The sequence below is a fragment of the Hyperoodon ampullatus genome (genome assembly GCF_949752795.1).
Source record: "Hyperoodon ampullatus genome assembly, chromosome: 10".
NCBI classification, from domain to species: domain Eukaryota; kingdom Metazoa; phylum Chordata; class Mammalia; order Artiodactyla; family Ziphiidae; genus Hyperoodon; species Hyperoodon ampullatus.
The window spans coordinates 42,307,631-42,323,487 of record NC_136923.1 but is presented as its reverse complement, the minus strand read 5'-3'; the positions used below and the strand labels follow the sequence as shown (position 1 = coordinate 42,323,487).

The window sequence follows — 15,857 nt, the reverse complement described above, 5'->3', positions numbered from 1 at the left end:
CCATGAACTAGTATGTGTGTGGAGTATGACAGACTCCCATTTGTAATTATGTCCCTCAAACATCAGCTGCAACCGGTTGTGGTGGCTGGTGGGGCAGCAGATATCAGAGTCTCTGGGGTGGGGGTAGAGGTGGGGTGGCAGTGTACAGGAGTCACTGAAAAAAGTCACTGCCCTGAAGACGGGTTTCAGTCCCACCCCTGCTCTGGCTCACGTCAGAAACATTGACTTGGAGAACATCTGCAGAGGGGGATGACTTATTTCCTTTCCATAAGACACAGGGGTGGTGAAAAACACACTTGACAGCTCTAACCAGGTGTCCAGGGAGTGGAAGAGCCACGACACAGACTCAGGTTGTCTACAAAGGTGAGCTGAGGGCAGCTTTAGCCAGGGCACTGGAACTCCTGCAGGGAGGCCTCTCTGATGGTCCAATGAAAGCCAAGCCACATCCCCTTCCTCGACAGGCCCACACCCTGGGAGTGGAATGACCAGGTGAACGATGGGCCGGCCGCTGCTCAGGGCTCACAGGAGCACCTCCCCTGGGCCTCAGGGGCCAGGCTTACCTTCAGCTTCCCCACAGCCTCCTCGGCGGCCTGTAGCTGCCGACCTTGCTCCTCCAACTGGCCCCTGAGGCTCCTGCATTCTTCACTGGAGGTCTGGAGAGGATGAGAAAGGGATCAGAAAAGTGGGGTCCTTGTTCTGAGACTCCCTCGGCCCCATTCCCCCAAAATGGGTAAAAACAAGCTACCTCTCTCTTTTTCTCCCAAACTCAATAAACTTTGGGCTTCCCTGATAACACAATCCCGTCAAGACAAGAGACTTAGCTTGGCCCCCAAACTTAGAATTTCATTTCTGCCAAGGAAAGGGTGGAGTATGAGCCACACAGAACTGCAAGGGGTGGGGTGACACAAGGTGGGAGGCACATCTGTGGGAACGCAATAGTTGCCTAAGAGAGAGGTCAGGAGTGGTCTGAGTGCACAGACTCAGAAGCAAAGAGACACATCAGAAGCCAAAGCCCCGTAGATGTCTGCCTGTGTCCTCACCCTTAACCCTTTTTCTCTGCAGTTCAAGACACATGGTAAACGCTGTTCTCATAAGCTTGTCTATCCCAAGGGCTCTGTGAAAATGAATTGAGTTGGTTTCCTACAACTGCTCTGCTATCAGGAGCCACCTGAAGGGACAGAGAATCCAGGGACAGGACTCGAGGCAGTCAGGAACTCGCATGCCAAAAGGGGCCAGGCGAGTACATAAATGAGTGCAAGGAAAATAGCAGAGGATGAACTCTTCCTTAAAGTGGGCAGTCCCCACCCAGCTCCTGCTGACTGCTGCCACATAGGAATGAGAGCACAGGCTTTAGGAACTCCCAAGATTTCAAAAGAAGTCCAAAAACTGAATCTATAAACACCCTGCTCTTGAAATGTTGGCTACTAAGTTAAAAAAAATTCTGTGTGGGCCAAACTTGTCTGTAATGGCCTTAAATTTAGACGTCTGGGTTAAGGCATCCCTCTCCAATGCTGTGTCCCTAACATGTTCCTGCAGGGAGACGGATGCTGTGAGCTATGACACCAGGATGAGACCATGTTGGCCTGGGCCCCCAGGACATTCTTGGGCCCTCATGTGCCACCTGGCCGAAGGTGCATCCCAACCACTCATGGACCCACCAGGCCCTGCCGCAGGAGACAGGTGCAGCTCAGATGGTCACAGTGAGGGTTACCTTAAGTCTGCTCTGGTAGTCCATGATCTCGGTGCTCAGCTGGAACTTGAGGGTGTCAAGCTCCTGGCGTGCAGTCTCCCGGATGCTCTGGGCCTGCTGCTCGGCCTGGGCCAGCTGGGCCTGCAGGCCAGGCAGTGAGCCAGCTGCCTCCTCAGCTGCCTTCAGCTTCCCCTGCAAGCTCTCCTTCTCTCGCCGCAGCCCTGCCACTTGGTGTTTCAGGCCCTCCTGCTCCTTGGAGGCTGCCTCTTTGGCATCCTGGAGCTCCTGCATGGTGCGGGCCAGCGCCCCCTCCAGCGGCTCTTTCTCCGTGGTCAGCGCACAGACCTGGATGCCAAGCTCGACCCTATCCGTGTTGGCCCGGTGCGGCTGCTCCTGCAGCTCAGCAGGTTCTAGCTGCGCCTCCTCGGAGCTGCCCGTTGCCTGGGACAGCTCCTCCCGCACTACTTGGAGCTCCTCCCTCCGCTGGGCCTCCCCCTGATGGCTCTCCAGCTGTGCCTGAGACAGGGCCAGCTGGGCTGCTAGCTCCTGGGACGCGTGGTCTTGAGGTGGGCTGAACCCCTGTTGGCTTTTGTCTGCCGTGAGGGTCTCGATCAGCTGGGTCTGCTGGCGGCACCGGTCCTCAAGTGCCCTGACCTCCCCAGCCCGGGCCTCCGCTAGCTGCCGGCACTGCTCCACCTGCTCCCGCAGCTGTTGGCATTCGGCCTCCTTGCTTTGCAGGGCAGCCTCCTTCTCAGCCACATGGGCCCTCATGGTCTCCTTGGCCTTCTTCACAGCCAGGAGGCTTGCCTCCATCTGGTCTCCCATGTGCCGGATGCTGGCCTGCTCTGACTGCAGGGAGGCCAGGGAGCCCTGGATGGCCGCCTCCCGCTGCTGCAGCGCTTGATAGTCAGCCTGCAGGGCCTGAAGCTTACCCTCCAACAGCTGGTTGCGCTCCACCACATTCTGCAGCTCCTTCTCCAGCTCCCTGTTGGCCTGCTGGAGCTTCTTCTCCTGGCCGGCCCCTTGCATCTTGGGATCGGCCACCTGTCCCTCCAACAGGCCCCTCTGTTCCTCCTCCAGCTTCTCACAGGCCTGCTGCAGGGGGGTGCTCAGAGCCTCGTGCTCCGCCGCCGCCACGGGCAGATCTGGGCCTGACTGCGCAGCAAGTCGCTCCAGCGTCCCCACCCTCTGGCTGAGGTGGTCTTTGTCCTGGATGAGCTGCTTCTTCTGCTCCTCCAGGTCACTCACGTGCTGGCTCACCTGGGCCAGCTGGGTCTCCAGGAGCTGCAGCTGCCGCGTCAGGGACCTGGCCTCCTGCTCCAGCAGCCCCTTCTCCTCCTGCCGCCGCTGCTCCTCCCGTCTCCCCTCCGCGAGCTCTTCCTCCAGGGAGCTCAAGTGGGCCAACGACTCCTGCAGCTGATGCTGGAGCTGGGCTGCCTCTTGCCCCTTCCTGGACAGCTCTTCCCGGAGAGGGGCCATCTCCTTCACCAGGCGCTCCAGGCTGGCCCGGGCCTCCTCCTTCAGCTGCAGCTCTTTGGCCAGCTGCTCCAGCTGGGTGCTCTGCTGCCTGTTGAGCTCCTGGACCCAGGTGCTCTCCCTTTCCAGGAGCTTCTCCCCCAGCTCCTGAGTCTCCAGGGGCGAGTCACTGGGGATGCGCTTTTGTCGCCCCTTGGCGTCCAGTGCCATGTCAGCCTTCTGCTCGGCTGCACCCAGCTGGTCTGGGACATCAGCTGAGCGCTGGTCCTTCCTGCCCAGGGCGTCACGTGTGGCCTCGAGCTCCCGAGCCAGGGGTTGCAGTAGGGACTCCAGCTGCCGCAGGGCTGAGCGGTAATCCTCCTCCTTCTCCGAGGCCCCCAGCTCCAGGGCCTGCAGGCACATCTGCAGCTCCTTCACGGTGTTCTGTGTGGCCTGGGTGACTTCCCACTGCTCCTGGAGCGTGGCCACCACACCGACGAGGCGAAGGTTGTCCTCGGCGGCGGCGCGGCCCCTCTCTCTCTCTGCCCGCAGCTGCTCTCCATGCAGGCTGATGGCCGCCCTCAGCTCCTGGTTCTCTCTTTCCCGCTGCTGCATCTGCTCCTTCAGCTGCTTCTCCCGCACCTCCAACTGGTCCAGCTCCAGCCGCAACTCATCAAAGCCCTCCAGTGCCTCATGGTTTAAGGGGTTGCTCAGGTCAAGGTGGGAGCCCATCTCCTGAGTCTGGGGAGGAAACACGAAAAACAAGTGGCTTGGGGATGAAGCTACATGGCTGCTTGGCAAAACTTTAGAAGTTAATGAGAACAGAAGTAAAAATACAGCAATTACATGACCTAAGGTTAGTCTATCGAGCTATTCAAAGGACTGGAACCCCTTTGCTCAAAGCATATGCCAGAGGAGGCCAGTACATCCTAAAATATGATGCAACGCCACACATGTGAGCTCCACTGAGACTCAGAACTTGCGTTTCCCATTCAGCCTCCTGTAGCTTTGGTAACATAATGGATGCTGACTCTTAGAGAAATGATGTTATATGTAAACTACTGCTTACCCGTTGCACCGTACCCACAATTTCTGTTGCAATTAAATCACAAAATAGGGTAAAAATGCTACTCTTAATGCTTCTTATACTGATTAGTCTTATTTTGCTTTGCTGATTAATTTCAGTGTTCTTTCCCATTAAACTATACGATACATTCACATTTCTAACAAAATTAATGAAACTGACCTGACGCGCTAATGTTTGCTGAGCACTAGCCTGTGCCAAGTCCTTAAGCACTGTGTGTGTGTGCCCTCATTTACCCCCTACAACCACCTTACAGGCTGGTATGAGATTTTACAGATGAGAGAGCTCAAGTTTCGACAGGGTAAGTCACCTTCCCAGGGTCACACAGGGGGTGAGTGACAGTCAGGATTTGACCTTGCCACTTTTAATCACAGTGCCAAACCACTTCTTCTGAAACACTTTAAAAAGCTTTTAAAAGAATTTATTTTTTAAAAGGCCTAAATTCCTTTTGGTTGTAAAAACCTGGACTCGAGGAAACAGTGGGTAGGACTGAGGGGTTATATCGCTCGGGTTGGAACACCAGGCATCTGAGAACATCCCCCTGAGCTGGGAGGGGCAAGAACATGCCCTGGTTGACACGACAGAGAGGGAGTCCCCAGCCTTCTCGGCATTACCTGCAGGTAGCTGCTCACCAAACTGCTCATGCTGGAGCTTCGGCTGGGGGGTCTCCATAGGTAAGCAGAAGAGCCAGTGCCCAGGGTCCTCCTGTGGGGCCGCAAAACAGACATGCCTGTATCAGAGCAGGGAACACACACACACACACTCGGGGAGGCCTTGGTCGTCACTAGGCAACCAGGTGGTGGTAGCGGCAGTGCCCTCCCAGGTCTAGTAAGAAGGCAAAATCCAACATTTCCACCAAAGCACACATTCAGGTTGGTCGTAGCAGCTGGACCCCACTGTTGAAGTCTAAGCATGATGGCTTTGCTCTTCACTGCCAAAAAAGAACGAAGTGAACATAGTATTTCCCCGTTTTTACTTTAAGTTTTCCTAGAACCTTCGATGCCAGCCATAACTTGTCTACCAGGGAGGAACCAGGAACAGTCAATCTGGTAAATAAAGGTCATGCTGTGCTTCAGGCCTTGAGGTCACTGCTTTACATTATGTTACACGAGTAATGTGGCTGGAAGACCTCTTCTGGTTCACACCAGACATTTCCCTCACTGCAGAAAGTTCTATTTGATGACACTAGTCATTGCAGACGAAACACACTTTTACTTAACGACCAGAATCTTCTCCTTAATCTACAATTATTGCATTTTAAACCTTGTTAGTCTCCACAACCCAACAACTGCACTTCTCAGTATCTACCTGAAAGACAGTCACATATGTGCGTAAGGTGACGTGTGGGGATGCTCTTGGCAGCACTGTCATGGTGGAAAAAGCAGAACCTTTCTAACTCCACATCACTAGAGAAACAGATAAACTGTTTACGCACACAATGGAATACTCTATGCCACAGGTTGGCAATCTTTTTTGTAAAGGGCCAGATAGTGAATATTTTCGGTTTGCAAGCCTTATGGGCTCTGTCACAATTCAACTCTGCCACTGTAGCATGAAAGCAGCCACAGACAATAGGTAAATGAAGGTGTGTCACACACGGCCCTGTGGGCCGTGGTTTGCCAGCCCTACTCCACATCTATAGAACTCCCTGTACAAACACAGATAAAAATCTCAAAAACAATGTGGAATGAAAAAAGCAACCTGCAAAAGTATAGCCATCTCATGATTCAATCGATGTAGCAAATTTTTAAAAAATATATAAAATACAACTATATATACGTAATATTTACAGGCACATGTAGTGAAACACAAAAATATTTGGGAATGACATGCATCAACTACAGGGTTGTAATTACTTCTAGAAAGGGAGAAAAGGAGAAAGGATGGCCACGGGGTGGGGCTTTATTTGGATCTATAATATTTTATTTCTTAAAAAAAAAAGCTATCAGACATAACAAAAAAATCCCACAAGAATCAGCTTGAAGGGACTTTGGCCAAATATAAAGCACCTTAAGGTTTAAAATAATTACAGTGACAGAAGATGACCTATTGAATAAAATAAGAATCCACGAGTCAATACTGCTATAAATGAATAAATAGATGGGGAAGAAGGAAAAGATCTTTCTTACAATAGAATGCCAACTATTAGTGTAGACAGAATGACGGAGTCAGAAAATCACTCTGGTAACCATGATAGTAACTGATTCAGGAAAGATTTACCGGATGCTAAAACTAACAGGAGGGAGATTTAAAAGAAACAGGATAAAAACCTAGTCTCAAAATGTCTTCCCATAAGATACATATTAATTACAAACAGAGAAACAGTAACTTTAGGAGAAACCTGGTTAACACCACCTTAACCAAATGATCATGGTTAACCTTGCAAGTAATGAAACAAACCAACATCCTGTGTCTCCGGGTACAACGTGCTGAGGACACAACACCTGGGGTATTTCTGCCAAAAATGCTTAATCTGAATCCAATAATGAGAAGACACTAGACAAACTCAAATTAAGGAACATTTTACAAAATAACTGGCCTGTACTTTTCAAAATTGTCTGTGCAAAGAGGAGAAACTGTTCCAAATGAACAAGGACTAGAGAGACCCAACAATTCACTGACATGTGATCCTGGATTATAAGAGACATGTCTGGCATAATTCTTAAAATTTGAACACAGTCTGTAGACGAGACAGCAGTATTGTATCAATGTTCTGTGATTTTAACAATTGTACTGAGGTTATACAGATGTCCCCGACTTTAGGAAAGGATGTCCCTGATTTTAGGAAATACACGATGAAGTACTTAGGAGTAAAGGGGAATCAGGTCTGTAACTTATTCTCAACTGATGCAGGAAATAAACCAACATGTTTACATAAAGATAAAGAATGATAAGAAATTCCCTGGCGGTCCAGTGGTTAAGACTCCACGCTTCCACTGTAGGAGGCGCAGGTTCAATCCCTGGTTGGGGAACTAAGATCCCACATGCCACGTGGCACGGCCGGAAAAAAAAAAAAAGAAAGAGAGAGAGAAAGAATGATTAAAACGTTTGTAGTAAAATACTGATAACTGGGGAAGTGAAGTGAATGAGTACTGTGTACTATTTTTACAACTTTTCTGTAAGTCTGAAATGATTTTAAAATTGAACAGTTCTAAAAATGACACAAAGCAAATATGGCAAAAATGTTAGCTCTTAAATCCTGGTGATTGGCAATTGGGTTCCATTATAGTCAGTATTTTTTCCTCCATAGAAAGAATTCCCTAATAAGAAATTCACGGGCCTCCCTGGTGGCGCAGTGGTTGAGAGTCCGCCTGCCGATGCAGGGGATACGGGTTCGTGCCCCGGTCTGGGAGGATCCCATATGCCGCGGAGCGGCTGGGCCCGTGAGCCATGGCTGCTGAGCCTGCGCATCCGGAGCCTGTGCTCCGCAACGGGAGAGGCCACAACAGTGAGAGGCCCGCGTACCACAAAAAAAAAAAAAAAAAAAAAAAAAAAAAAAAAAAAAAAAAAAAAAAAGAAATTCAAAAATTGGAAAAACAAAAACAAAAACAAAAACACCACCCTATTAACAGAAAGCAAAACAAAACAAAGAATGCTGGACTTGAGTTTAACTCAAGTCTAGTACCCTGGCCCTGGCCTTGCTGCCTGCCAGCTGTGTGACTCTGGGCAAGTCCCTCCACTCTCTGAGCCTGTTTCCTCAGCACCTTGCTCCTGGAACGGTTGTGAGGATGCAGTTGGACAGTGTGTGAGTGCCATACTGGTGTAGGAAAAGAAAACACAGCAAAGCAACCTTTCCAGCAACCCTTACATGGACGAGCCTTCGCTCCCTCTCTTACTGGCCTCCATGATAACTGTATCTATGAGAACACATTGGGGAAAAGCCCACTGCTCCCCACCTCGCTCCCACACCAAGTCCCTTAACACATCTGAAAACCTTGGGTTTCACATATGTGTCTCCACTGACTCACGCCACCTGGCCAGTTAGGTTAGTTTAAGGTTGGAGCCTCCAGATGCTATCGCTAGTCACGATTCAACCAAGTCTATAAAATTAGCAAGCATAAGAGTTGCAAAGCTACAGGTAATTTACTGCACAAGCAAAACTGCTTTGAGTAGACTGGTGGCAAGCTTCAAAACTTCAAACATCTCTTTCTCCTCTTTTCAACCAAGCAGTTAATTCTTCAAGGTACCTGGCAAACGTCGGCCAGGCAGCATCCAAGTCATAGCCCCTCGATGCCAGGTCAAACTGGATGTCGGTCAGCTCGTAGAGTTGGCCCACGATGTCAGAGCTCAGCTTTGGCTTCAGAAAGGGGCTCCTTGCGTAGTACCAGTCACTGCAGGGAAACACAAAAAGGGGTCAAGTACAGGAGCACATAAAGAAAGGGAAGAGTGCATTTAATTAGTCCTCCCAGTAAGGCTCTGCCTCATCAAATTCCAACTCAGATTACTAAATTAATTAAAGACAGACACATACACATACACCCCAATTTGATTTTCACTGTAGGAGCACGTAACTCTCAAATAAGTTTGCTCTTCTTCAGGGAAATTACTGAAGTGAATTAGATGCTTATTTGTTTATTATTTATATCATACCTATTTCCAAATGAATGCGAGAAACCTTAAATCTGAATTACTGTCCAAGAAAGGGCAGTTGTAGGGGAAAGAACACTTCTTTTTTAAAAGAAAATCTTTTCTTCTATCCCTTCCAGAGAACTCAATACAGGACATTGAACTCACTGCTAATTTCTGTCCAGACACCAACATAAAAGCCAAGGAACAAAACATCTCCATTTTGAAGTGGTAGTTGTTTCACTTCACGTGAAGCAATAAGAATTAAAAAGACAACACTGATGAGTTTAATGAGCTACTAGGCTGATATCCGTGAACTGGAATACACTGGAAGTCAAGCTGTTTATGACAGTTTTCACCACACATCACAACAAAATAACCTTCAAATCAAATGTGCAAAGGTTCTCAACTCACATGCATTCACAAAGCCTGGCACATGCAAGAGCAATACACATTTATGCAAATCAATCTTAAAGGTGACAAAATGAAACAAAATATTTCCCCCCAATGGTTTTTCTTTTATTCAGAAGTATTTCTTTTAATTAACTGGAAGAACACTCCAGAGGTAGAGGGAAGGCAGAGCTGGAAAAGGGATGCCGGGCGAGCCAAAGAGGTTCAGCTGATTGGCAGCTGATCTGCTGGCTCCTAATCTGACACCCTCTCCCCGCCTTACACGCTCAACCCCACCTCTCCCTCCTCCTTCTCCTCCTGCTGAGGCTTCAGCACTAGGGGCACAAAGGCTCCCCATCTGGTCACTCATCACAATCTCCAGGGAGCCCAGACCCATGGGGCGGGCGTTGACTCAGTGTCTCAGGTGAGGCCCCAGGCTTGCTGGTGTTAAAAACCCAACAGGTGATTCTGATGAGAGGCCAAGGCTGCAACCCACTGGTCCAGGGTGACCAGTGGGGTCTGCCCATTAGTGCCAGCACCAAGGACCTGCCATCCACCAGAGGAAACTACCTGGCATTAGGAGTTCAGAGACCTAGACCCAAGCTCCTGCTTTGCGCCTCAGCATCAGTGGGGCCCAGAGAAAGGCATTTGGCCTCTCTGAGCCTCACTTTCCTCACCTGTGAAAGATCAGTGCTACCTGCCCAATGTGCGCCAAGGACTGTGGTAGGGAAGGGGAGAGGAGGATGATAGGTGGAGGCCCCTGCTTGTGCCAGGGTGTGACACAGACAGGCACTGCTGCTGTGGTTGTCATTATTATTGTTTAGTTTATCACATTTATTTGAAGTCTTCTGAACTTGTTTCAGAGACGTTATACACTTTAATACATGCTGAGAAGTGCTGAAAAATTGTTCACTGCAAAAACAATAATTTAAAAAGAAAAATACACATACTCCTATCCTTTATCAAATCATGTTCTCATATACTTTTTTAAAAATAGATCTTTACTGGAGTATAATTGCTTCACAATACTGTGTTAGTTTCTGTTGCACAACAAAGCAAATCAGCCATATGCATACACGTGTCCCCATATCCCCTCCCTCTTGAGCCTCCCTCCCATCCTCCCTATCCCACCCCTCTAGGTCATCGCAAAGCACCGAGCCAGTCTCCCTGTGCTACGCTGCTGCTTCCCACCAGCCAACGATTTTACATTCGATAGTGTATATATGTCGACGCTACTCTCACTTTGCCCCAGCTTCACCCTCCCACCCCATGTCCTCAAGTCCATTTTCCTCTTCAATTATTTGGTCTTGTACGTTTTTGCCTTGCTCCTTCATTTGTGACAAATTTTTTTGCAGTCTCTTTTTTTTTTTTTTTTTTTAATGAGTGGGATTGTGCTCCTGTCTTACTGGTTGTTTGGCCTGAGGCTTCTAACACTAAGGTTTGTAGGCTATTGGGTAGAGCTGGGTCTTGGTGCTGAGATGAGGAGCTCCGTGAGACCTCACTCCAAAGAATATTCCCTGGGGTCTGAGGTTCTGTTAGTCCAATGGTTCAGACTTGGAGCTCCCACCGCAGGAGCTTTGGCCCAACCCTGGGCTTGTGAACCAAGATCCCGCAAGCTGCCTGGGGCAGCAGGAAAAGAAAGAAACATACAACAATAGCAAAGTAAAAAATAAAATTAGACTAGGGAACTAACAGATATGTTAGGAAGAATATAAAAATAAAAATATAGATGAATCAACAACCGGAAGGTACATTAGTACCACAATAGTAAAAAAGAAGAGGAGGGAAAAGAAAAAGAATAAATAAAAATTTTAAAAAGGGGGGGAAAAGGCCTTGCTTGTGGAGGGTGGGATCTAAGCAAGGGTGAGGTTTGGGTGGTGGGTGGGGCCAATCCTCAGGACCCACAGGGCTGGTAAACACCCTGGGGGCTGTTGGGGTGCGGCTTAGGCTCAAGGAACAGAAGGGGCCCAGGCGTGCTCCCCACCCCTGGTCTCAGAGGGCAGGGGACCTCACCTGGGAGCCCAGCAGGCTCCCTGGACTCAAGTGGGAAGGGCAAATGCCCTCTGCTCCTCCTGGGTGGCCCCTCCCGCCTGCCTCTCCTGATCTCCCCAGCCTCCCTCCTATGCCCCCAAGGACCCACGTGGCCTGGAGGGGGCCTTGGAGGGCAGGGGATCGGCTTGGGAGCTCAGAAGGCTCCCCAGCCAGAGTGGGCAAGGCGATCGCCCTCCGCTCCTCTCCCGCTCTTCCCGGAGAGTCCCTCCTGCCTGTCTCTCCTGGTCTCCCCGGCCTCAGGGGCACTGATCCTGTCTGGCCTCCACTTCTCCTCCCCACTCAGTCCCCCTACTGGTTCACTCTGGGGTTTCCTCCCTTCTCCTTGGGCATCAGAGTCCCCCACCAGCAGCTGGCAGGCACCCTAGCTGTGGGGAGAGGCTAACTCTGCGTCTTCCCACACTGCCCTCTTGACTCCGTCTCCTCATGTTCTCATATACTTTCTAATTCTTTTATATATTTTTTGTAATTTCATTGTTGCCATTAGGATAGATAAGATTTGCATTCTTTTTCATTGATTATTATATTGTTATTTTCCTTGTTGCTATATAGACTTCCTTATTGCAATTTTATTTATTTATTTATTTATTTGGCAGGCAAAGAGTGAGTTTATTAGCATAGGAAACTTGTGAGAGATACAACTGGGCAGGCAAGGCAGCGCAGCAACCCCAAGAACAGAGTAGGCTACATTTTTATAATCAAAGAAAAAGTGGGGAGGGGAGAAGACCACCTCTTCCTCACTCTTGGGCAGCTGTCAAGGCTTACATAATTAGTTCCTCCTTTAACCCTATACAGTCTAACCTGGACTGTCATGGCACTACTTAAATCATATGTATATTAGCAAAAGGGTGGTAACATATACTAAAATATGGTAAGTCATCTCAGGTTTTGGTATACCTTATTGCAATTTTAAATGATGCCTTGCTATGCCATTTAAAATAATTTGCTGTAATTTAAAAAAATTAATTAATTTATTTGTTTATTATTTTTTTTTTTGGTTGTACTGGGTCTTTGTTGCTGCACGCGGCTTTCTCTAGTTGCAGCGAGTGGGGGCTACTTTTCGTTGTGGTGCATGGGCTTCTCATTGCAGTGGCTTCTCTTGTTGTGGAGCATGGGCTCTACACATGCAGGCTTCAGTAGTTGTGGCTCGTGAGCTCTAGAGCGCAGGCTCAGTAGTTGTGGCGCACGGGCTTAGCTGCTCCACGGCACGTGGGATCTTCCAGGACAAGGGCTCGAACCCGTGTCCCCTGAATTGACAGGCAGATTCTTAACCACTGCGCCACCAGGGAAGCCCTAATTTGCTGTAATTTAACCGCCCCCCATCACTGGACATTGATGGCTTCCATCTTGTGTATTGTAAGTAGCATCACCATTTTTTTTTAATTGAAGTCTAGTTGATTTACAATATTGTGTTAGTTTCAGCTGTACAGCAAAGTGATTTGGTTACACATATTCATGTACATATCTATATTCTTTTTTTAAATTCTTTTCCATTATAGCTTATTATAAGATATTGAATATAGTTCCCTGTGCTATACAGTAAATCTTTGTTTATTTTATATATGGTAGTGTGCATCTGTTAATCCCATACTCCCAATTTATTCCTCTCCCCCCTTCCCCCTTTGGTAACCATAAGTTTGTTTTCTATGTCTGTGAGTCTGTTTCTGTTTCATAAATACGTTCATTCATACTGTTTTTTAGATTCCACATATAAGTGACATCATATGATATTTGTCTTTCTCCGTCTGACTTATAAGTAGTATCATTATTATTAGTGAGGGAACTTTGGGTCATTTCTGAATGGTGTGGGGTAAAGCCCAGCACTGTCATGTATTTACCTGGTCACTTTGGTGTTCATGAAGCACTGCTGTAAGGTGTCGGCCAACCTCTGGTGCACCAAGGAGTAGCGAATAAATGCTCTTCCCTTTCCCAGAGATGTTCGGAGCTGGAAAATGTAGATAAAATAGAAATGAAGAGCCGTTAGACTAACTCCAAATACAGGCTTCATGGATGGCTGACAAAAGCAGAAACAAAACAGGGCAGAAAACGTCACCCAATCCTACCCTACACATAACCTTCACTTATGTCCCTCAAAGAACACAAAACATTTGAGAATGTCACCCCACAGAGGGAGGCCTAAAGTGGGTGGATGTCTTGCAGGCCTCCGTCTGAGAATAATCTGTAGACTCCAGCAAACGTGTCAAGGAAGATACAGTCACGAGAGGCTCAAATACCTACTGTGGATTCTACTGGAATGTCATTCTTCCTCCTCTGCTCCATCAGAATCCCTGGGTTTAGAGTCAGAGCTGAAACGGTCTGACTTAAGTTGGAATATTTAGAGAACAGGTTGGAGGTAAATGAAGGGCTTCTCATACCAGAAGTACGCTTGAAGAGGAAGAGATGGCCTCAGTTTAGCTAATGCCTGGGCTTGTTTTTGAAGTTTTGGGAGAAGAGATGCAGGGGAAGAGGCCTAAGGGGCTTGGCTGGAGCCCATGTGGAAGGGGGAAGAGAGGGGAGGGCAAAAGGCAGGGGAGTGTTAGGGGGACTTGTGATGGATGTATAACTGCCTCCTCTGTGTCCTTGTGGAACCATCACTAAAATCCACATATCTGTCAACGCTTTCCTGGTTGGATTTATTTTCAGCTATACCAACTCACTGCATTTAGTCAGAAGGTGCCCAGGGGGTGAGGGCAGGGGTGTTTCTAGGTGGCCCAGTTACACTGAAGTAATGAAAAATGGGTGTGGTTCTGTTTCAGGAAGTCTGAGGTGGATGGAGGGTCCAGGTGCAGGCCTGTCTTCAAAACCTCTCCCCACAGTGCCAAAACATGGCTTCTAAAGAGGTTTCTGGAAGTTTGTTGTGATGGTGGTGGGGTATGCTGGTCACAGACTCTGGCCCTAGTTGCCAGGATGGACCATGGGCTATTAAGCTGTCCAAGGGTACAGCTATAGAAGACACTTGAGATCTGTAGGAAAATTAGGATTCATGCTCCCAATGTTTCAGCCCCAGAAGCTCAAGATAAGTAGGCAGGAACTCAAAAGCTCTCAACCTACCACATGCACCTGTTCTGTCAGGTGCTGGCTCTGAGCAGGGTAAGCCAAGACCCATTCCCTCCTCACCTCTTCAAAGGTCAGAAATGTTTAACTTGGTGGTTGGGGGAAGGGACGGTAGTGGTTTGACCAAAAGATGGTCCTAATCCTCCATCCTATTAAGAAGCCAGCCATGGTGCTGGAATGAGACAGGAAACATGAGGTATGACCTTAAGCACCGGCACATTCATGATGCTATAAACATCCCGGTACCCAGCACCTTTTAGCTCAGAGCTATATATCTTCTCATTGCTGACTCGAGGAAATGATACCACAATATGAAGTAGTTTTAAAAAATAAGAAGGTGTGAAACCTCATAAGACATTTATGTAAGAGGCTGTAAGACATTTTTCCACGTGAGCTTTGTGGGTTTGGGGTACAGCCAGGAGGTCTGGAAATAAAGGTGGGCAGCAGCCTGACCTGGCTTTATCAAAACCACCATGGCATGTCCGTGCGGAATGGATCAAGATAGGTGCCCAGGGGAGAATCTTGATGACATCCCTATGTCCAAATGCTTTTCCACTGATAAGTGAGGTGAGAACAAAGTGTTCAGTGGTGATAACCAGGAAACCCAGGCAGCCGAGAAGAGCTGAGCAAGGCACCCTGAAGTGAAGTGTGTTGGTCATACAAATGCACACCCACACATAGGCCCTGCAGAATCTAAAAGGAACCCCACATAACAGCCCATGACTGTAAGCTCCCAAGGGAAGGGCTTGTTTTTTTTGTTTTTAATTAATTTATTTTTGGCTGTGATGGGTCTTCGTTGCTGTGCGTGAGCTTTCTCTAGCTGAGGAGAGCAGGGGCTACTCTTCTTTGTGGTGCGTGGGCTTCTCATTGTGGTGGCTTCTCTTGTTGCGGAGCATGGGCTCTAGGCATGAGGGCTTCAGTAGTTGTGGCACACAGGCTCAGCTGCTCCGCAGCATGCGGGATCTTCTTGGACCAGGACTCGAACCCATGTCCGCTGCAGTGGCAGGCGGATCTTTAACCACTGCGCCACCAGGGATGTCCCGGGGCTTGTCCTTATTAATAAAATGGCCATTGTAACAGCATTTAGAACATTTAATTTTTTAAAGGCAAACAGTTGAGGCTACATTTTAAATCAGGCCTATTAACTGAATTGATTATATATGTAAAAGGAGCTATTTTAAAAGGTCTTTTTAGGGACTTCCCTGGTGGTGCAGTGGTTAAGAATCCACCTGTCAATGCAGGGGAGACGGGTTCGAGCCCTAGTCCGGGAAGACCCCACATGCTGTGGAGCAAGTAAGCCCGTGCGCCACAACTACTGAGCCTGTGATCTAGAGCCTGCGAGCCACAACTACTGAGCCCACGTGCCACAGCTACTGAGGCCCATATGCCTAGAGCCCATGCTCTGCAACAAGAGAAGCCAACACAATGAGAAGCTCATGCACTGCAACGAAGAGTAGTCCCCGCTCGCCGCAACTAGAGAAAGCCCGTGCACAGCAAAGAAGACCCAACAGAGCCAAAAATAAAATAAATAAATAAATAAATTTTTTTTTTTTAAAAAGGTCTTTCTAA

The 15,857-nt window shown here is 48.4% G+C and overlaps 1 protein-coding gene across 1 annotated transcript in view; it reads right to left on the bottom strand.

The window, feature by feature from the left end:
• Positions 1-15,857, bottom strand: part of FYCO1 (FYVE and coiled-coil domain autophagy adaptor 1) — a gene marked incomplete at its 5' end in the record, with an annotated part of 67,899 nt that overhangs the window by 45,960 nt on the left and 6,082 nt on the right. Inside the window, 5 exons of the mRNA XM_079713575.1 lie at positions 561-653; positions 1,712-3,886; positions 4,844-4,934; positions 8,417-8,560; positions 13,073-13,179. Of these exons, the coding sequence (XP_079569701.1) occupies positions 561-653; positions 1,712-3,886; positions 4,844-4,934; positions 8,417-8,560; positions 13,073-13,179 (2,610 nt within the window). The remainder of the gene's footprint in view (positions 1-560; positions 654-1,711; positions 3,887-4,843; positions 4,935-8,416; positions 8,561-13,072; positions 13,180-15,857) is intronic.